General features: G+C 34.6%; 2 protein-coding genes across 3 annotated transcripts in view; both read left to right on the top strand.

Moving 5' to 3' along the window:
* The first annotated feature begins 305 nt into the window (after nt 1-305).
* On the top strand, nt 306-1,898 carry LOC115223646 (collagen alpha-1(XIV) chain-like). 2 transcript variants are annotated; one of them, XM_029794316.2, is made up of 3 exons: nt 306-340; nt 687-731; nt 1,431-1,898. In XM_029794316.2, exons 1-3 carry the CDS (start codon nt 325-327, stop codon nt 1,835-1,837), a joined length of 468 nt encoding a protein of 155 aa, XP_029650176.1. In that variant the 5' UTR covers nt 306-324; the 3' UTR covers nt 1,838-1,898. The 2 variants fall into 2 exon arrangements, with proteins under 2 accessions (XP_029650176.1, XP_036368327.1); XM_036512434.1 differs by lacking the exon at nt 687-731 and having other exon boundaries at nt 307-340.
* A 2,795-nt stretch (nt 1,899-4,693) lies between these two features.
* Nucleotides 4,694-23,545, top strand: part of LOC115223644 — a 207,068-nt gene continuing 188,216 nt past the window's right edge. Inside the window, exons 1-12 of the mRNA XM_036512623.1 lie at nt 4,694-5,013; nt 6,320-6,376; nt 6,718-6,762; nt 12,965-13,009; nt 13,711-14,280; nt 15,584-15,640; nt 15,982-16,026; nt 16,729-17,298; nt 18,603-18,659; nt 19,745-20,314; nt 21,624-21,680; nt 22,769-23,338. Coding sequence (XP_036368516.1) covers nt 4,725-5,013; nt 6,320-6,376; nt 6,718-6,762; nt 12,965-13,009; nt 13,711-14,280; nt 15,584-15,640; nt 15,982-16,026; nt 16,729-17,298; nt 18,603-18,659; nt 19,745-20,314; nt 21,624-21,680; nt 22,769-23,338 — 2,932 coding nt within the window. The 5' untranslated portion in view covers nt 4,694-4,724. The remainder of the gene's footprint in view (nt 5,014-6,319; nt 6,377-6,717; nt 6,763-12,964; nt 13,010-13,710; nt 14,281-15,583; nt 15,641-15,981; nt 16,027-16,728; nt 17,299-18,602; nt 18,660-19,744; nt 20,315-21,623; nt 21,681-22,768; nt 23,339-23,545) is intronic.

Raw genomic sequence — 23,545 nt, 5'->3', positions numbered from 1 at the left:
TATATCTTGTCAGTATATTGGCGTATATCTGTATAGATATATGTACATGTGCATGTGCATACATATGTTTTATATGCTGAAATGCATTTTTACGTGTATTTACGTCTAGATAAGTATGCTTCTATTTACGTGCAAATGTGGGGTGAGTGATTCATTGTCAGATAGATAAACTCATGTACAGGTGTGTGCTTGATAGTTGGAGTGTGAGAGAGCATTACACTTGCATTCAATATAGATATATATGGGAGTATTACTAAGTTTTGTGATTATTTTTCCTTGGAAGGAGGGCAACCAGAACCTACTAGACAGCCACCTATAATTGAGATGACGACAAAGAGAGGTGAGACATTAAGAAAGCCTTTATTGCCTTTTAGTAAACGTATATGCTGACATCCATCTATTCTCATCACGTTTGATATCAATGTGTAGCAAAGATTTTAATAGCCAATGTACAACCAGTAAGGATTTACTTTCTACATAAAGATAGTAGGTGTGAATTGTTGTATAGATTTTCCATATGTTTTCATTCAGAGAATTATTACAAGCAGTGATTCTCACTATTCATTGAGAGAAGATAGTAACGTGGAGTAAAGTGTATTGTTTGTGTGTGTGTGTGTGTGTAGAAAGAAGACTTGACAACAGATGTTCGTACATGGAACAGTAAATGTTAATTTTGTTTCTCGCAGTTGTGGAGAAAACTCCGGCACCTGCCATTACATTACCAACAAAGGGTAAGGCTCTCGTACTGCTCAACATATTCTTTGTTAATAGAGTGTTGTAGATTTGTATGTGTTCATGTTGTTGGTGGGCGTACACGTTTACATGTTATAGGTTATTGTTATTGCCGAGAATTATGTTGGTTATCAGAGAAACTCAGTGCTTTTGTCTATATGTGTATTGATTTTAGACATTTGTCTTTGCTATATATGTGAGTTTTGTATTTCTCGTTCAGTGTTTTCGCAAGTTGTCTAATATGGAAATTTGAAACGAATGTTCGGATGCTTGTTCCAGTGAATGTTAGATGTTGAATGCCTGCAATTTCTTCGTATATAATTGAGTGTTCTTTTGTTTTCTTTTGTCAATATGGAACGCGATTTTCCATGCAACACTGTCGCTGCAGGATTCGACATCGTTTCGGTTAAAGTGTATGTGATAACATTTGTTTGTGTTGTTCTGATAGTTCCTGTCATGTTTCGTCTTCAATTGTTGATACTCTGTTGTGAACCAGTTTTGAGGTAGTTGTGATGAAATATCTTGTTTTGTTTTTGTGAGTTTTCAGATGTTTGTATTTCGGAACTGTTTTTGTGCATAAGTACATGTAGTGTAAAATTGTAACTTTGCGTCATTGAAAAAGTTTGAAATAGTATTGTAGATATATGTGTTGGCCGTGTATTACTGGATAGGTGATAAGTTATCCTAATGTTCTCCAGGTGATTGTGGTGCTACAGAATCTGACATCATCTTCATTTTGGACTCATCAACTAGTGTCCAAGAAGAAAACTTCAAGAAAATGCTAAATTTCATTGTTGATTTTGTGTCTGCTGCTTCCATTGACAATGGCAATGTTCGAATCGGTGCAGTCCTTTACAGTTCAGACGTGAAAATCCAATTCCATTTGAATGCTTTCCAAACAAAGCAAGAAGTAATCGATGCAGTCCTCCAAATTCCATATGTTTACGGCAGTACAAACACTTACGGCGGGCTTAACACCATGCGGACAGTAATGTTCACGACAGAGAATGGTGACAGGCCGTCCTTCCCAATATTGCCATTCTGCTCACCGACGGCGTATCGAACGTCAATGCTTACGACACTATTCCAGAAGCAAAGAAAGTGAGAGAGGATGGCATCCACATATATGCTATTGGTATTGGTCTCAGTGACACTACAGAATTGAGCCAGATTCCTCATTACCTGTTGACGAAAACATGTTTATTGTGACTGACTTCAACGAACTGTCGAATCTGAAAGAAAGAAAAAATATTTGAGCAATATTGCCCAGGTATAGCAATTAGCATGTGATTACAAAACGAAGTTGTATTGTAAAGCATTACTAATCAATGATATAATCTCAGCTATTCTACAAAGATATATTTAACACCATCTCCTACTGTGTTACTTTCAAGTCTGAGCTTTAGTTAACGTTTTGTGCAAGTATTTACCATTGACGTTTCTAACGACGCTAACAATCTCTCGTAATGTGAATTGTTTTCGCAACATACCTTTTGTTGCCTTCTGTTGTCTATCTTCATTTCCAACGACTCACACCCTTAATGGAAAGATTGTATGTTGATATTGCTGTGTTAAGTGGAAGTAATTATGAATAAGTAAATAACATGTTTTATAAATGGTGATAATCGAGTAGGAAGTTTCCTTCCGAATCTCTCTTACTAATATACCCATATGTTACTAGATAAACAACATTTCTTGTGTCTTTATGAAAATAATGCTGTTAATGTACTAATGCTGTGGTATTTGCTTCTCCTTCCTCAATATTCTTATTTCTTTCAAATGTGATATACAGTTCATATTTTTACTACATCTAAATCATATTGCCCTTCCTAATATATTTTAACTACACTTGACATAATTACAATGATTTTTCTAATGATTAAACTGAACGAATCTGAAATCTTACCACTTCTTGTTACTTAACATATAATATTTTCCTTGTATAGTTTTGAAAAGACTCTAACATTTCATTCATATAATTTGAGATAATGAATATTGTATTGCGTTATTTTCAAGAACCTACTCTACTTTCAAGAGATGTGTATTTCGTACATAGTTTATGTATTTGTGAAAAGCTTAATTCAATCTGACAACGCATGTAGTCTGAGAAAGTGTGGCGTAATGCATTATTTCCTATACAGGCAACTTGTTGTATACCAATCGTGTAACATATATGTTTTCTCTACATTTATACATGAATACAAAGATACATACATCCATATATATATATGAATAGCTAGCTAGATATATATATAATTTGCAGTGTAGGTATGCATGTACTCACATGTGTATATATCTTGTCAGTATAGTGGCGTATATCTGTATAGATATATGTGCATGTGCATACATATGTTTTCCAATATGCTGAAATGCATTTTTTACGTGTATTTACGTCTAGATAAGTATGCTTCTATTTACGTGCAAATGTGGGGTGAGTGATTCATTGTCAGATAGATAAACTCATGTACAGGTGTGTGCTTGATAGTTGGAGTGTGAGAGAGCATTACACTTGCATTCAATATAGATATATATGGGAGAGTATTACTAAGTTTTGTGATTATTTTTCCTTGGAAGGAGGGCAACCAGAACCTACTAGACAGCCACCTATAATTGAGATGACGAAAAGAGAGGTGAGACATTAAGAAAGCCTTTATTGCCTTTTAGTAAACGTATATGCTGACATCCATCTTATTCTCATCACGTTTGATATCAATGTGTAGCAAAGATTTTAATAGCCAATGTACACCAGTAAGGATTACTTTCTACATAAAGATAGTAGGTGTGAATTGTTGTATAGATTTTCCATATGTTTTCATTCAGAGAATTATTACAAGCAGTGATTCTCACTATTCATTGAGAGAAGATAGTAATGTGGAGTAAAGTGTATTGTTTGTGTGTGTGTGTAGAAAGAAGACTTGACAACAGATGTTTGTACATGGAACAGTAAATGTTAATTTTGTTTCTCGCAGTTGTGGAGAAAACTCCGGCACCTGCCATTACATTACCAACAAAGGGTAAGGCTCTCGTACTGCTCAACATATTCTTTGTTAATAGAGTGTTGTAGATTTGTATGTGTTCATGTTGTTGGTGGGCGTACACGTTTACATGTTATAGGTTATTGTTATTGCCGAGAATTATGTTGGTTATCAGAGAAACTCAGTGCTTTTGTCTATATGTGTATTGATTTTTAGACATTTGTCTTTGCTATATATGTGAGTTTTGTATTTCTCGTTCAGTGTTTTCGCAAGTTGTCTAATATGGAAATTTCAAACGAATGTTCGGATGCTTGTTCCAGTGAATGTTAGATGTTGAATGCCTGCAATTTCTTTGTATATAATTGAGTGTTCTTTTGTTTTCTTTTGTCAATATGGAACGCGATTTTCCATGCAACACTGTCGCTGCATGTGTCGACATCGTTTCGGTTAAAGTGTATGTGATAACATTTGTTTGTTGTTGTTCTGATAGTTCCTGTCATGTTTCGTCTTCAATTGTTGATACTTGTTGTGAACCAGTTTTGAGGTAGTTGTGATGAAATATCTTGTTTTGTTTTGTGAGTTTTCAGATGTTTGTATTTTCGGAACTGTTTTTGTGCATAAGTACATGTAGTGTAAATTGTAACTTTGCGTCATTGAAAAAGTTTTGAAATAGTATTGTAGATATATGTGTTGGCCGTGTATTACTGGATAGGTGATAAGTTATCCTAATGTTCTCCAGGTGATTGTGGTGCTACAGAATCTGACATCATCTTCATTTTGGACTCATCAACTAGTGTCCAAGAAGAAAACTTCAAGAAAATGCTAAATTTCATTGTTGATTTTGTGTCTGCTGCTTCCATTGACAATGGCAATGTTCGAATCGGTGCAGTTTTACAGTTCAGACGTGAAAATCCAATTCCATTTGAATGCTTTCCAAACAAAGCAAGAAGTAATCGATGCAGTCCTCCAAATTCCATATGTTACGGCAGTACAAACACTTACGGCGGGCTTAACACCATGCGGACAGTAATGTTCACGACAGAGAATGGTGACAGGCCGTCCGTTCCCAATATTGCCATTCTGCTCACCGACGGCGTATCGAACGTCAATGCTTACGACACTATTCCAGAAGCAAAGAAAGTGAGAGAGGATGGCATCCACATATATGCTATTGGTATTGGTCTCAGTGACACTACAGAATTGAGCCAGATTTCCTCATTACCTGTTGACGAAAACATGTTTATTGTGACTGACTTCAACGAACTGTCGAATCTGAAAGAAAGAATATTTGAGCAATATTGCCCAGGTATAGCAATTAGCATGTGATTACAAAACGAAGTTGTATTGTAAAGCATTACTAATCAATGATATAATCTCAGCTATTCTACAAAGATATATTTAACACCATCTCCTACTGTGTTACTTTCAAGTCTGAGCTTTAGTTAACGTTTTGTGCAAGTATTTACCATTGACGTTTCTAACGACGCTAACAATCTCTCGTAATGTGAATTGTTTTACGCAACATACCTTTCGTTGCCTTCTGTTGTCTATCTTCATTTCCAACGACTCACACCCTTAATGGAGAGAGATTGTATGTTTGATATTGCTGTGTTAAGTGGAAGTAATTATGAATAAGTAAATAACATGTTTTATAAATGGTGATAATCGAGTAGGAAGTTTCCTTCCGAATCTCTCTTACTAATATACCCATATGTTACTAGATAAACAACATTTCTTTGTGTCTTTATGAAAATAATGCTGTTAATGTACTAATGCTGTTGGTATTTGCTTCTCCTTCCTCAATATTCTTATTTCTTTCAAATGTGATATACAGTTCATATTTTTACTACATCTAATCATATTGCCCTTCCTAATATATTTTAACTACACTTGACATAATTACAATGATTTTTCTAATGATTAAACTTAACGACTGAAATCTTACCAATTTCTTCTTATCTAACATATAATATTCCTTGTATAGTTTTGAAAAGACTCTAACATTTCATTCATATAATTTGAGATAATGAATATTGTATTGCGTTATTTTCAAGAACCTACTCTACTTTCAAGAGATGTGTATTTCGTACATAGTTTATGTATTTGTGAAAAGCTTAATTCAATCTGACAACGCATGTAGTCTGAGAAAGTGTGGCGTAATGCATTATTTCCTATACAGGCAACTTGTTGTATACCTATCGTGTAATATATATGTTTTCTCTACGTTTATACATGAATACAAAGATACATACATCCATATATATATGAATGGCTAGCTAGATATATATATAATTTGCAGTGTTGGTATGCATGTACTCACATGTGTACATATCTTGTCAGTATATTGGCGTATATCTGTATAGATATGTACATGTGCATGTGCATACATATGTTTTCCAATATGTTGAAATGCATTTTTTACGTGTATTTACGTCTAGATAAGTATGCTTCTATTTACGTGCAAATGTGGGGTGAGTGATTCATTGTCAGATAGATAAACTCATGTACAGGTGTGTGCTTGATAGTTGGAGTGTGAGAGAGCATTACACTTGCATTCAATATAGATATATATGGGAGTATTACTAAGTTTTGTGATTATTTTTCCTTGGAAGGAGGGCAACCAGAACCTACTAGACAGCCACCTATAATTGAGATGACGACAAAGAGAGGTGAGACATTAAGAAAGCCTTTATTGCCTTTTAGTAAACGTATATGCTGACATCCATCTTATTCTCATCACGTTTGATATCAATGTGTAGCAAAGATTTTAATAGCCAATGTACAACCAGTAAGGATTTACTTTCTACATAAAGATAGTAGGTGTGAATTGTTGTATAGATTTTCCATATGTTTTCATTCAGAGAATTATTACAAGCAGTGATTCTCACTATTCATTGAGAGAAGATAGTAATGTGGAGTAAAGTGTATTGTTTGTGTGTGTGTGTAGAAAGAAGACTTGACAACAGATGTTTGTACATGGAACAGTAAATGTTAATTTTATTTCTCGCAGTTGTGGAGAAAACTCCAGCACCTGCCATTACATTACCAACAAAGGGTAAGGCTCTCGTACTGCTCAACATATTCTTTGTTAATAGAGTGTTGTAGATTTGTATGTGTTCATGTTGTTGGTGGGCGTACACGTTTACATGTTATAGGGTATTGTTATTGATGAGAATTATGTTGGTTATCAGAGAAACTCAGTGCTTTTGTCTATATGTGTATTGATTTTTAGACATTTGTCTTTGCTATATATGTGAGTTTTGTATTTCTCGTTCAGTGTTTTCGCAAGTTGTCTAATATGGAAATTTGAAACGAATGTTCGGATGCTTGTTCCAGTGAATGTTAGATGTTGAATGCCTGCAATTTCTTCGTATATAATTGAGTGTTCTTTTGTTTTCTTTTGTCAATATGGAACGCGATTTTCCATGCAACACTGTCGCTGCATGTGTCGACATCGTTTCGGTTAAAGTGTATGTGATAACATTTGTTTGTTGTTGTTCTGGTAGTTCCTGTCATGTTTCGTCTTCAATTGTTGATACTCTGTTGTGAACCAGTTTTGAGGTAGTTGTGATGAAATATCTTGTTTTGTTTTGTGAGTTTTCAGATGTTTGTATTTTCGGAACTGTTTTTGTGCATAAGTACATGTAGTGTAAAATTGTAACTTTGCGTCATTGAAAAAGTTTTGAAATAGTATTGTAGATATATGTGTTGGCCGTGTATTACTGGATAGGTGATAAGTTATCCTAATGTTCTCCAGGTGATTGTGGTGCTACAGAATCTGACATCATCTTCATTTTGGACTCATCAACTAGTGTCCAAGAAGAAAACTTCAAGAAAATGCTAAATTTCATTGTTGATTTTGTGTCTGCTGCTTCCATTGACAATGGCAATGTTCGAATCGGTGCAGTCCTTTACAGTTCAGACGTGAAAATCCAATTCCATTTGAATGCTTTCCAAACAAAGCAAGAAGTAATCGATGCAGTCCTCCAAATTCCATATGTTTACGGCAGTACAAACACTTACGGCGGGCTTAACACCATGCGGACAGTAATGTTCACGACACAGAGAATGGTGACAGGCCGTCCGTTCCCAATATTGCCATTCTGCTCACCGACGGCGTATCGAACGTCAATGCTTACGACACTATTCCAGAAGCAAAGAAAGTGAGAGAGGATGGCATCCACATATATGCTATTGGTATTGGTCTCAGTGACACTACAGAATTGAGCCAGATTTCCTCATTACCTGTTGACGAAAACATGTTTATTGTGACTGACTTCAACGAACTGTCGAATCTGAAAGAAAGAATATTTGAGCAATATTGCCCAGGTATAGCAATTAGCATGTGATTACAAAACGAAGTTGTATTGTAAAGCATTACTAATCAATGATATAATCTCAGCTATTCTACAAAGATATATTTAACACCATCTCCTACTGTGTTACTTTCAAGTCTGAGCTTTAGTTAACGTTTTGTGCAAGTATTTACCATTGACGTTTCTAACGACGCTAACAATCTCTCGTAATGTGAATTGTTTTACGCAACATACCTTTTGTTGCCTTCTGTTGTCTATCTTCATTTCCAACGACTCACACCCTTAATGGAAAGATTGTATGTTTGATATTGCTGTGTTAAGTGGAAGTAATTATGAATAAGTAAATAACATGTTTTATAAATGGTGATAATCGAGTAGGAAGTTTCCTTCCGAATCTCTCTTACTAATATACCCATATGTTACTAGATAAACAACATTTCTTTGTGTCTTTATGAAAATAATGCTGTTAATGTACTAATGCTGTTGGTATTTGCTTCTCCTTCCTCAATATTCTTATTTCTTTCAAATGTGATATACAGTTCATATTTTTACTACATCTAAATCATATTGCCCTTCCTAATATATTTTAACTACACTTGACATAATTACAATGATTTTTCTAATGATTAAACTTAACGACTGAAATCTTACCAATTTCTTCTTATCTAACATATAATATTCCTTGTATAGTTTTGAAAAGACTCTAACATTTCATTCATATAATTTGAGATAATGAATATTGTATTGCGTTATTTCAAGAACCTACTCTACTTTCAAGAGATGTGTATTTCGTACATAGTTTATGTATTTGTGAAAAGCTTAATTCAATCTGACAACGCATGTAGTCTGAGAAAGTGTGGCGTAATGCATTATTTCCTATACAGGCAACTTGTTGTATACCTATCGTGTAATATATATGTTTTCTCTACGTTTATACATGAATACAAAGATACATACATCCATATATATATATGAATGGCTAGCTAGATATATATATAATTTGCAGTGTTGGTATGCATGTACTCACATGTGTACATATCTTGTCAGTATATTGGCGTATATCTGTATAGATATATGTACATGTGCATGTGCATACATATGTTTTCCAATATGCTGAAATGCATTTTTTTACGTGTATTTACGTCTAGATAAGTATGCTTCTATTTACGTGCAAATGTGGGGTGATGATTCATTGTCAGATAGATAAACTCATGTACAGGTGTGTGCTTGATAGTTGGAGTGTGAGAGAGCATTACACTTGCATTCAATATAGATATATATGGGAGTATTACTAAGTTTTGTGATTATTTTTCCTTGGAAGGAGGGCAACCAGAACCTACTAGACAGCCACCTATAATTGAGATGACGACAAAGAGAGGTGAGACATTAAGAAACCCTTTATTGCCTTTTAGTAAACGTATATGCTGACATCCATCTTATTCTCATCACGTTTGATATCAATGTGTAGCAAAGATTTTAATAGCCAATGTACAACCAGTAAGGATTTACTTTCTACATAAAGATAGTAGGTGTGAATTGTTGTATAGATTTTCCATATGTTTTCATTCAGAGAATTATTACAAGCAGTGATTCTCACTATTCATTGAGAGAAGATAGTAATGTGGAGTAAAGTGTATTGTTTGTGTGTGTGTGTGTGTGTAGAAAGAAGACTTGACAACAGATGTTTGTACATGGAACAGTAAATGTTAATTTTTTCTCGCAGTTGTGGAGAAAACTCCGCACCTGCCATTACATTACCAACAAAGGGTAAGGCTCTCGTACTGCTCAACATATTCTTTGTTAATAGAGTGTTGTAGATTTGTATGTGTTCATGTTGTTGGTGGGCGTACACGTTTACATGTTATAGGTTATTGTTATTGCCGAGAATTATGTTGGTTATCAGAGAAACTCAGTGCTTTTGTCTATATGTGTATTGATTTTTAGACATTTGTCTTTGCTATATATGTGAGTTTTGTATTTCTCGTTCAGTGTTTTCGCAAGTTGTCTAATATGGAAATTTGAAACGAATGTTCGGATGCTTGTTCCAGTGAATGTTAGATGTTGAATGCCTGCAATTTCTTTGTATATAATTGAGTGTTCTTTTGTTTTCTTTTGTCAATATGGAACGCGATTTTCCATGCAACACTGTCGCTGCAGGATTCGACATCGTTTCGGTTAAAGTGTATGTGATAACATTTGTTTGTTGTTGTTCTGATAGTTCCTGTCATGTTTCGTCTTCAATTGTTGATACTCTGTTGTGAACCAGTTTTGAGGTAGTTGTGATGAAATATCTTGTTTTGTTTTGTGAGTTTTCAGATGTTTGTATTTTCGGAACTGTTTTTGTGCATAAGTACATGTAGTGTAAAATTGTAACTTTGCGTCATTGAAAAAGTTTTGAAATAGTATTGTAGATATATGTGTTGGCCGTGTATTACTGGATAGGTGATAAGTTATCCTAATGTTCTCCAGGTGATTGTGGTGCTACAGAATCTGACATCATCTTCATTTTGGACTCATCAACTAGTGTCCAAGAAGAAAACTTCAAGAAAATGCTAAATTTCATTGTTGATTTTGTGTCTGCTGCTTCCATTGACAATGGCAATGTTCGAATCGGTGCAGTCCTTTACAGTTCAGACGTGAAAATCCAATTCCATTTGAATGCTTTCCAAACAAAGCAAGAAGTAATCGATGCAGTCCTCCAAATTCCATATGTTTACGGCAGTACAAACACTTACGGCGGGCTTAACACCATGCGGACAGTAATGTTCACGACAGAGAATGGTGACAGGCCGTCCGTTCCCAATATTGCCATTCTGCTCACCGACGGCGTATCGAACGTCAATGCTTACGACACTATTCCAGAAGCAAAGAAAGTGAGAGAGGATGGCATCCACATATATGCTATTGGTATTGGTCTCAGTGACACTACAGAATTGAGCCAGATTTCCTCATTACCTGTTGACGAAAAATGTTTATTGTGACTGACTTCAACGAACTGTCGAATCTGAAAGAAAGAATATTTGAGCAATATTGCCCAGGTATAGCAATTAGCATGTGATTACAAAACGAAGTTGTATTGTAAAGCATTACTAATCAATGATATAATCTCAGCTATTCTACAAAGATATATTTAACACCATCCCCTACTGTGTTACTTTCAAGTCTGAGCTTCAGTTAACGTTTTGTGCAAGTATTTACCATTGACGTTTCTAACGACACTAACAATCTCTCGTAATGTGAATTGTTTTTAGCAACATACCTTTTGTTGCCTTCTGTTGTCTATCTTCATTTCCAACGACTCACACCCTTAATGGAAAGATTGTATGTTTGATATTGCTGTGTTAAGTGGAAGTAATTATGAATAAGTAAATAACATGTTTTATAAATGGTGATAATCGAGTAGGAAGTTTCCTTCCGAATCTCTCTTACTAATATACCCATATGTTACTAGATAAACAACATTTCTTTGTGTCTTTATGAAAATAATGCTGTTAATGTACTAATGCTGTTGGTATTTGCTTCTCCTTCCTCAATATTCTTATTTCTTTCAAATGTGATATACAGTTCATGTTTTTACTACATCTAAATCATATTGCCCTTCCTAATATATTTTAACTACACTTGACATAATTACAATGATTTTTCTAATGTTTATAATTGTGTTGTCGAATGTAACATTGATTACTGGATGAAAGCTTGTAGAACTTCAGGATATTATAGAAAATCCACTTGCAATGGTCTACAATAATACGTTTACTAATTATAAGCGTTTAAGTTGATATGTACCAGCTCCTATCTTAATTTATATACTTTGAAATTAGTTTTGTTTCCACTACTAATGACGTTGATTAAACTTAACGACTGAAATCTTACCAATTTCTTCTTATCTAACATATAATATTCCTTGTATAGTTTTGAAAAGACTCTAACATTTCATTCATATAATTTGAGATAATGAATATTGTATTGCGTTATTTTCAAGAACCTACTCTACTTTCAAGAGATGTGTATTTCGTACATAGTTTATGTATTTGTGAAAAGCTTAATTCAATCTGACAACGCATGTAGTCTGAGAAAGTGTGGCGTAATGCATTATTTCCTATACAGGCAACTTGTTGTATACCTATCGTGTAACATATATGTTTTCTCTACATTTATACATGAATACAAAGATACATACATCCATATATATATAAATAGCTAGATAGATATATATATAATTTGCAGTGTTGGTATGCATGTACTCACATGTGTATATATCTTGTCAGTATATTGGCGTATATCTGTATAGATATATGTACATGTGCATGTGCATACATACATTTTCCAATATGCTGAATTGCATTTTTTTACGTGTATTTACGTCTAGATAAGTATGCTTCTATTTACGTGCAAATGTGGGGTGAGTGATTCATTGTCAGATAGATAAACTCATGTACAGGTGTGTGCTTGATAGTTGGAGTGTGAGAGAGCATTACACTTGCATTCAATATAGATATATATGGGAGTATTACTAAGTTTTGTGATTATTTTTCCTTGGAAGGAGGGCAACCAGAACCTACTAGACAGCCACCTATAATTGAGATGACGACAAAGAGAGGTGAGACATTAAGAAAGCCTTTATTGCCTTTTAGTAAACGTATATGCTGACATCCATCTTATTCTCATCACGTTTGATATCAATGTGTAGCAAAGATTTTAATAGCCAATGTACAACCAGTAAGGATTTACTTTCTACATAAAGATAGTAGGTGTGAATTGTTGTATAGATTTTCCATATGTTTTCATTCAGAGAATTATTACAAGCAGTGATTCTCACTATTCATTGAGAGAAGATAGTAATGTGGAGTAAAGTGTATTGTTTGTGTGTGTGTGTAGAAAGAAGACTTGACAACAGATGTTTGTACATGGAACAGTAAATGTTAATTTTGTTTCTCGCAGTTGTGGAGAAAACTCCGGCACCTGCCATTACATTACCAACAAAGGGTAAGGCTCTCGTACTGCTCAACATATTCTTTGTTAATAGAGTGTTGTAGATTTGTATGTGTTCATGTTGTTGGTGGGCGTACACGTTTACATGTTATAGGTTATTGTTATTGCCGAGAATTATGTTGGTTATCAGAGAAACTCAGTGCTTTTGTCTATATGTGTATTGATTTTTAGACATTTGTCTTTGCTATATATGTGAGTTTTGTATTTCTCGTTCAGTGTTTTCGCAAGTTGTCTAATATGGAAATTTGAAACGAATGTTCGGATGCTTGTTCCAGTGAATGTTAGATGTTGAATGCCTGCAATTTCTTTGTATATAATTGAGTGTTCTTTTGTTTTCTTTTGTCAATATGGAACGCGATTTTCCATGCAACACTGTCGCTGCAGGTTCGACATCGTTTCGGTTAAAGTGTATGTGATAACATTTGTTTGTTGTTGTTCTGGTAGTTCCTGTCATGTTTCGTCTTCAATTGTTGATACTCTGTTGTGAACCAGTTTTGAGGTAGTTGTGATGAAATATCTTGTTTTGTTTTGTGAGTTTTCAGATGTTTGTATTTTCGGAACTGTTTTTGTGCATAAGTACATGTAGTGTAAAATTGTAACTTTGCGTCATTGAAAAAGTTTTGAAATAGTATTGTAGATATATGTGTTGGCCGTGTATTACTGGATAGGTGATAAGTTATCCTAATGTTCTCCAGGTGATTGTGGTGCTACAGAATCTGACATCATCTTCATTTTGGACTCATCAACTAGTGTCCAAGAAGAAAACTTCAAGAAAATGCTAAATTTCATTGTTGATTTTGTGTCTGCTGCTTCCATTGACAATGGCAATGTTCGAATCGGTGCAGTCCTTTACAGTTCAGACGTGAAAATCCAATTCCATTTGAATGCTTTCCAAACAAAGCAAGAAGTAATCGATGCAGTCCTCCAAATTCCATATGTTTACGGCAGTACAAACACTTACGGCGGGCTTAACACCATGCGGACAGTAATGTTCACGACAGAGAATGGTGACAGGCCGTCCGTTCCCAATATTGCCATTCTGCTCACCGACGGCGTATCGAACGTCAATGCTTACGACACTATTCCAGAAGCAAAGAAAGTGAGAGAGGATGGCATCCACATATATGCTATTGGTATTGGTCTCAGTGACACTACAGAATTGAGCCAGATTTCCTCATTACCTGTTGACGAAAACATGTTTATTGTGACTGACTTCAACGAACTGTCGAATCTGAAAGAAAAAATATTTGAGCAATATTGCCCAGGTATAGCAATTAGCATGTGATTACAAAACGAAGTTGTATTGTAAAGCATTACTAATCAATGATATAATCTCAGCTATTCTACAAAGATATATTTAACACCATCTCCTACTGTGTTACTTTCAAGTCTGAGCTTTAGTTAACGTTTTGTGCAAGTATTTACCATTGACGTTTCTAACGACGCTAACAATCTCTCGTAATGTGAATTGTTTTTCGCAACATACCTTTCGTTGCCTTCTGTTGTCTATCTTCATTTCCAACGACTCACACCCTTAATGGAGAGATTGTATGTTTGATATTGCTGTGTTAAGTGGAAGTAATTATGAATAAGTAAATAACATGTTTTATAAATGGTGATAATCGAGTAGGAAGTTTCCTTCCGAATCTCTCTTACTAATATACCCATATGTTACTAGATAAACAACATTTCTTTGTGTCTTTATGAAAATAATGCTGTTAATGTACTAATGCTGTTGGTATTTGCTTCTCCTTCCTCAATATTCTTATTTCTTTCAAATGTGATATACAGTTCATATTTTTACTACATCTAAATCCTATTGCCCTTCCTAATATATTTTAACTACACTTGACATAATTGCAATGATTTTTCTAATGATTAAACTTAACGACTGAAATCTTACCAATTTCTTCTTATCTAACATATAATATTCCTTGTATAGTTTTGAAAAGACTCTAACATTTCATTCATATAATTTGACATAATGAATATTGTATTGCGTTATTTTCAAGAACCTACTCTACTTTCAAGAGATGTGTATTTCGTACATAGTTTATGTATTTGTGAAAAGCTTAATTCAATCTGACAACGCATGTAGTCTGAGAAAGTGTGGCGTAATGCATTATTTCCTATACAGGCAACTTGTTGTATACCTATCGTGTAATATATATGTTTTCTCTACGTTTATACATGAATACAAAGATACATACATCCATATATATATATGAATGGCTAGCTAGATATATATATAATTTGCAGTGTTGGTATGCATGTACTCACATGTGTATATATCTTGTCAGTATATTGGCGTATATCTGTATAGATATATGTGCATGTGCATACATATGTTTTCCAATATGCTGAAATGCATTTTTTACGTGTATTTACGTCTAGATAAGTATGCTTCTATTTACGTGCAAATGTGGGGTGAGTGATTCATTGTCAGATAGATAAACTCATGTACAGGTGTGTGCTTGATAGTTGGAGTGTGAGAGAGCATTACACTTGCATTCAATATAGATATATATGGGAGTATTACTAAGTTTTGTGATTATTTTTCCTTGGAAGGAGGGCAACCAGAACCTACTAGACAGCCACCTATAATTGAGATGACGACAAAGAGAGGTGAGACATTAAGAAAGCCTTTATTGCCTTTTAGTAAACGTATATGCTGACATCCATCTTATTCTCATCACGTTTGATATCAATGTGTAGCAAAGATTTTAATAGCCAATGTACAACCAGTAAGGATTTACTTTCTACATAAAGATAGTAGGTGTGAATTGTTGTATAGATTTTCCATATGTTTTCATTCAGAGAATTATTACAAGCAGTGATTCTCACTATTCATTGAGAGAAGATAGTAATGTGGAGTAAAGTGTATTGTTTGTGTGTGTGTGTAGAAAGAAGACTTGACAACAGATGTTTGTACATGGAACAGTAAATGTTAATTTTATTTCTCGCAGTTGTGGAGAAAACTCCAGCACCTGCCATTACATTACCAACAAAGGGTAAGGCTCTCGTACTGCTCAACATATTCTTTGTTAATAGAGTGTTGTAGATTTGTATGTGTTCATGTTGTTGGTGGGCGTACACGTTTACATGTTATAGGGTATTGTTATTGCCGAGAATTATGTTGGTTATCAGAGAAACTCAGTGCTTTTGTCTATATGTGTATTGATTTTTAGACAATTGTCTTTGCTATATATGTGAGTTTTGTATTTCTCGTTCAGTGTTTTCGCAAGTTGTCTAATATGGAAATTTGAAACGAATGTTCGGATGCTTCTTCCAGTGAATGTTAGATGTTGAATGCCTGCAATTTCTTCGTATATAATTGAGTGTTCTTTTGTTTTCTTTTGTCAATATGGAACGCGATTTTCCATGCAACACTGTCGCTGCATGTGTCGACATCGTTTCGGTTAAAGTGTATGTGATAACATTTGTTTGTTGTTGTTCTGGTAGTTCCTGTCATGTTTCGTCTTCAATTGTTGATACTCTGTTGTGAACCAGTTTTGAGGTAGTTGTGATGAAATATCTTGTTTTGTTTTGTGAGTTTTCAGATGTTTGTATTTTCGGAACTGTTTTTGTGCATAAGTACATGTAGTGTAAAATTGTAACTTTGCGTCATTGAAAAAGTTTTGAAATAGTATTGTAGATATATGTGTTGGCCGTGTATTACTGGATAGGTGATAAGTTATCCTAATGTTCTCCAGGTGATTGTGGTGCTACAGAATCTGACATCATCTTCATTTTGGACTCATCAACTAGTGTCCAAGAAGAAAACTTCAAGAAAATGCTAAATTTCATTGTTGATTTTGTGTCTGCTGCTTCCATTGACAATGGCAATGTTCGAATCGGTGCAGTCCTTTACAGTTCAGACGTGAAAATCCAATTCCATTTGAATGCTTTCCAAACAAAGCAAGAAGTAATCGATGCAGTCCTCCAAATTCCATATGTTTACGGCAGTACAAACACTTACGGCGGGCTTAACACCATGCGGACAGTAATGTTCACGACAGAGAATGGTGACAGGCCGTCCGTTCCCAATATTGCCATTCTGCTCACCGACGGCGTATCGAACGTCAATGCTTACGACACTATTCCAGAAGCAAAGAAAGTGAGAGAGGATGGCATCCACATATATGCTATTGGTATTGGTCTCAGTGACACTACAGAATTGAGCCAGATTTCCTCATTACCTGTTGACGAAAACATGTTTATTGTGACTGACTTCAACGAACTGTCGAATCTGAAAGAAAAAATATTTGAGCAATATTGCCCAGGTATAGCAATTAGCATGTGATTACAAAACGAAGTTGTATTGTAAAGCATTACTAATCAATGATATAATCTCAGCTATTCTACAAAGATATATTTAACACCATCTCCTACTGTGTTACTTTCAAGTCTGAGCTTTAGTTAACGTTTTGTGCAAGTATTTACCATTGACGTTTCTAACGACGCTAACAATCTCTCGTAATGTGAATTGTTTTTCGCAACATACCTTTCGTTGCCTTCTGTTGTCTATCTTCATTTCCAACGACTCACACCCTTAATGGAGAGATTGTATGTTTGATATTGCTGTGTTAAGTGGAAGTAATTATGAATAAGTAAATAACATGTTTTATAAATGGTGATAATCGAGTAGGAAGTTTCCTTCCGAATCTCTCTTACTAATATACCCATATGTTACTAGATAAACAACATTTCTTTGTGTCTTTATGAAAATAATGCTGTTAATGTACTAATGCTGTTGGTATTTGCTTCTCCTTCCTCAATATTCTTATTTCTTTCAAATGTGATATACAGTTCATATTTTTACTACATCTAAATCCTATTGCCCTTCCTAATATATTTTAACTACACTTGACATAATTACAATGATTTTTCTAATGATTAAACTTAACGACTGAAATCTTACCAATTTCTTCTTATCTAACATATAATATTCCTTGTATAGTTTTGAAAAGACTCTAACATTTCATTCATATAATTTGAGATAATGAATATTGTATTGCGTTATTTTCAAGAACCTACTCTACTTTCAAGAGATGTGTATTTCGTACATAGTTTATGTATTTGTGAAAAGCTTAATTCAATCTGACAACGCATGTAGTCTGAGAAAGTGTGGCGTAATGCATTATTTCCTATACAGGCAACTTGTTGTATACCTATCGTGTAATATATATGTTTTCTCTACGTTTATACATGAATACAAAGATACATACATCCATATATATATATGAATGGCTAGCTAGATATATATATAATTTGCAGTGTTGGTATGCATGTACTCACATGTGTACATATCTTGTCAGTATATTGGCGTATATCTGTATAGATATATGTGCATGTGCATACATATGTTTTCCAATATGCTGAAGTGCATTTTTTTACGTGTATTTACGTCTAGATAAGTATGCTTCTATTTACGTGCAAATGTGGGGTGAGTGATTCATTGTCAGATAGATAAACTCATGTACAGGTGTGTGCTTGATAGTTGGAGTGTGAGAGAGCATTACACTTGCATTCAATATAGATATATATGGGAGTATTACTAAGTTTTGTGATTATTTTTCCTTGGAAGGAGGGCAACCAGAACCTACTAGACAGCCACCTATAATTGAGATGACGACAAAGAGAGGTGAGACATTAAGAAAGCCTTTATTGCCTTTTAGTAAACGTATATGCTGACATCCATCTTATTCTCATCACGTTTGATATCAATGTGTAGCAAAGATTTTAATAGCCAATGTACAACCAGTAAGGATTTACTTTCTACATAAAGATAGTAGGTGTGAATTGTTGTATAGATTTTCCATATGTTTTCATTCAGAGAATTATTACAAGCAGTGATTCTCACTATTCATTGAGAGAAGATAGTAATGTGGAGTAAAGTGTATTGTTTGTGTGTGTGTGTAGAAAGAAGACTTGACAACAGATGTTTGTACATGGAACAGTAAATGTTAATTTATTTCTCGCAGTTGTGGAGAAAACTCCGCACCTGCCATTACATTACCAACAAAGGGTAAGGCTCTCGTACTGCTCAACATATTCTTTGTTAATAGAGTGTTGTAGATTTGTATGTGTTCATGTTGTTGGTGGGCGTACACGTTTACATGTTATAGGGTATTGTTATTGATGAGAATTATGTTGGTTATCAGAGAAACTCAGTGCTTTTGTCTATATGTGTATTGATTTTTAGACATTTGTCTTTGCTATATATGTGAGTTTTGTATTTCTCGTTCAGTGTTTTCGCAAGTTGTCTAATATGGAAATTTGAAACGAATGTTCGGATGCTTGTTCCAGTGAATGTTAGATGTTGAATGCCTGCAATTTCTTCGTATATAATTGAGTGTTCTTTTGTTTTCTTTTGTCAATATGGAACGCGATTTTCCATGCAACACTGTCGCTGCATGTGTCGACATCGTTTCGGTTAAAGTGTATGTGATAACATTTGTTTGTTGTTGTTCTGTAGTTCCTGTCATGTTTCGTCTTCAATTGTTGATACTCTGTTGTGAACCAGTTTTGAGGTAGTTGTGATGAAATATCTTGTTTTGTTTTGTGAGTTTTCAGATGTTTGTATTTTCGGAACTGTTTTTGTGCATAAGTACATGTAGTGTAAAATTGTAACTTTGCGTCATTGAAAAAGTTTTGAAATAGTATTGTAGATATATGTGTTGGCCGTGTATTACTGGATAGGTGATAAGTTATCCTAATGTTCTCCAGGTGATTGTGGTGCTACAGAATCTGACATCATCTTCATTTTGGACTCATCAACTAGTGTCCAAGAAGAAAACTTCAAGAAAATGCTAAATTTCATTGTTGATTTTGTGTCTGCTGCTTCCATTGACAATGGCAATGTTCGAATCGGTGCAGTCCTTTACAGTTCAGACGTGAAAATCCAATTCCATTTGAATGCTTTCCAAACAAAGCAAGAAGTAATCGATGCAGTCCTCCAAATTCCATATGTTTACGGCAGTACAAACACTTACGGCGGGCTTAACACCATGCGGACAGTAATGTTCACGACAGAGAATGGTGACAGGCCGTCCGTTCCCAATATTGCCATTCTGCTCACCGACGGCGTATCGAACGTCAATGCTTACGACACTATTCCAGAAGCAAAGAAAGTGAGAGAGGATGGCATCCACATATATGCTATTGGTATTGGTCTCAGTGACACTACAGAATTGAGCCAGATTTCCTCATTACCTGTTGACGAAAACATGTTTATTGTGACTGACTTCAACGAACTGTCGAATCTGAAAGAAAGAATATTTGAGCAATATTGCCCAGGTATAGCAATTAGCATGTGATTACAAAACGAAGTTGTATTGTAAAGCATTACTAATCAATGATATAATCTCAGCTATTCTACAAAGATATATTTAACACCATCTCCTACTGTGTTACTTTCAAGTCTGAGCTTTAGTTAACGTTTTGTGCAAGTATTTACCATTGACGTTTCTAACGACGCTAACAATCTCTCGTAATGTGAATTGTTTTACGCAACATACCTTTCGTTGCCTTCTGTTGTCTATCTTCATTTCCAACGACTCACACCCTTAATGGAGAGATTGTATGTTTGATATTGCTGTGTTAAGTGGAAGTAATTATGAATAAGTAAATAACATGTTTTATAAATGGTGATAATCGAGTAGGAAGTTTCCTTCCGAATCTCTCTTACTAATATACCCATATGTTACTAGATAAACAACATTTCTTTGTGTCTTTATGAAAATAATGCTGTTAATGTACTAATGCTGTTGGTATTTGCTTCTCCTTCCTCAATATTCTTATTTCTTTCAAATGTGATATACAGTTCATATTTTTACTACATCTAAATCATATTGCCCTTCCTAATATATTTTAACTACACTTGACATAATTACAATGATTTTCTAATGATTAAACTTAACGACTGAAATCTTACCAATTTCTTCTTATCTAACATATAATATTCCTTGTATAGTTTTGAAAAGACTCTAACATTTCATTCATATAATTTGAGATAATGAATATTGTATTGCGTTATTTTCAAGAACCTACTCTACTTTCAAGAGATGTGTATTTCGTACATAGTTTATGTATTTGTGAAAAGCTTAATTCAATCTGACAACGCATGTAGTCTGAGAAAGTGTGGCGTAATGCATTATTTCCTATACAGGCAACTTGTTGTATACCTATCGTGTAATATATATGTTTTCTCTACGTTTATACATGAATACAAAGATACATACATCCATATATATATATGAATGGCTAGCTAGATATATATATAATTTGCAGTGTTGGTATGCATGTACTCACATGTGTACATATCTTGTCAGTATATTGGCGTATATCTGTATAGATATATGTACATGTGCATGTGCATACATATGTTTTCCAATATGCTGAAGTGCATTTTTTTACGTGTATTTACGTCTAGATAAGTATGCTTCTATTTACGTGCAAATGTGGGGTGAGTGATTCATTGTCAGATAGATAAACTCATGTACAGGTGTGTGCTTGATAGTTGGAGTGTGAGAGAGCATTACACTTGCATTCAATATAGATATATATGGGAGTATTACTAAGTTTTGTGATTATTTTTCCTTGGAAGGAGGGCAACCAGAACCTACTAGACAGCCACCTATAATTGAGATGACGACAAAGAGAGGTGAGACATTAAGAAAGCCTTTATTGCCTTTTAGTAAACGTATATGCTGACATCCATCTTATTCTCATCACGTTTGATATCAATGTGTAGCAAAGATTTTAATAGCCAATGTACAACCAGTAAGGATTTACTTTCTACATAAAGATAGTAGGTGTGAATTGTTGTATAGATTTTCCATATGTTTTCATTCAGAGAATTATTACAAGCAGTGATTCTCACTATTCATTGAGAGAAGATAGTAATGTGGAGTAAAGTGTATTGTTTGTGTGTGTGTGTGTAGAAAGAAGACTTGACAACAGATGTTTGTACATGGAACAGTAAATGTTAATCTTATTTCTCGCAGTTGCGGAGAAAACTCCAGCACCTGCCATTACATTACCAACAAAGGGTAAGGCTCTTGTACTGCTCAACATATTCTTTGTTAATAGAGTGTTGTAGATTTGTATGTGTTCATGTTGTTGGTGGGCGTACATGTTTACATGTTATAGGTTATTGTTATTGCCGAGAATTATGTTGGTTATCAGAGAAACTCAGTGCTTTTGTCTATATGTGTATTGATTTTTAGACAATTGTCTTTGCTATATATGTGAGTTTTGTATTTCTCGTTCAGTGTTTTCGCAAGTTGTCTAATATGGAAATTTCAAACGAATGTTCGGATGCTTGTTCCAGTGAATGTTAGATGTTGAATGCCTGCAATTTCTTTCAATTTCTTTGAGTGTTCTTTTGTTTTCTTTTGTCAATATGGAACGCGATTTTCCATGCAACACTGTCGCTGCAGGATTCGACATCGTTTCGGTTGAAGTGTATGTGATAACATTTGTTTGTTGTTGTTCTAATAGTTCCAGTCATGTTTCGTCTTCAATTGTTGATACTCTGTTGTGAACCAGTTTTGAGGTAGTTGTTATGAAATATCTTGTTTTGTTTTGTGAGTTTTCAGATGTTTGTATTTTCGGAACTGTTTTTGTGCATAAGTGCATGTAGTGTAAATTGTAACTTTGCGTCATTGAAATAGTTTTGAAATAGTATTGTAGATATATGTGTTGGCCGTGTATTACTGGATAGGTGATAAGTTATCCTAATGTTTCCAGGTGATTGTGGTGCTACAGAATCTGACATCATCTTCATTTTGGACTCATCAACTAGTGTCCAAGAAGAAAACTTCAAGAAAATGCTAAATTTCATTGTTGATTTTGTGTCTGCTGCTTCCATTGACAATGGCAATGTTCGAATCGGTGCAGTCCTTTACAGTTCAGACGTGAAAATCCAATTCCATTTGAATGCTTTCCAAACAAAGCAAGAAGTAATCGATGCAGTCCTCCAAATTCCATATGTTTACGGCAGTACAAACACTTACGGCGGGCTTAACACCATGCGGACAGTAATGTTCACGACAGAGAATGGTGACAGGCCGTCCGTTCCCAATATTGCCATTCTGCTCACCGACGGCGTATCGAACGTCAATGCTTACGACACTATTCCAGAAGCAAAGAAAGTGAGAGAGGATGGCATCCACATATATGCTATTGGTATTGGTCTCAGTGACACTACAGAATTGAGCCAGATTTCCTCATTACCTGTTGACGAAAACATGTTTATTGTGACTGATTTCAACGAACTGTCGAATCTGAAAGAAAGAATATTTGAGCAATATTGCCCAGGTATAGCAATTAGCATGTGATTACAAAACGAAGTTGTATTGTAAAGCATTACTAATCAATGATATAATCTCAGCTATTCTACAAAGATATATTTAACACCATCTCCTACTGTGTTACTTTCAAGTCTGAGCTTTAGTTAACGTTTTGTGCAAGTATTTACCATTGACGTTTCTAACGACGCTAACAATCTCTCGTAATGTGAATTGT

Source organism: Octopus sinensis, linkage group LG23 (assembly GCF_006345805.1).
Source record: "Octopus sinensis linkage group LG23, ASM634580v1, whole genome shotgun sequence".
NCBI lineage: Eukaryota > Metazoa > Mollusca > Cephalopoda > Octopoda > Octopodidae > Octopus > Octopus sinensis.
This window is presented reverse-complemented; position numbering and strand designations above follow the sequence as displayed.

Bases quoted from the DNA above. Each gene is read 5' to 3' on its own strand.
- LOC115223646 (XM_029794316.2), top strand. The intron at 732-1,430 runs GTAAGGCTCTCG...AATGTTCTCCAG, and splicing joins CATTACATTACCAACAAAGG to GTGATTGTGGTGCTACAGAA.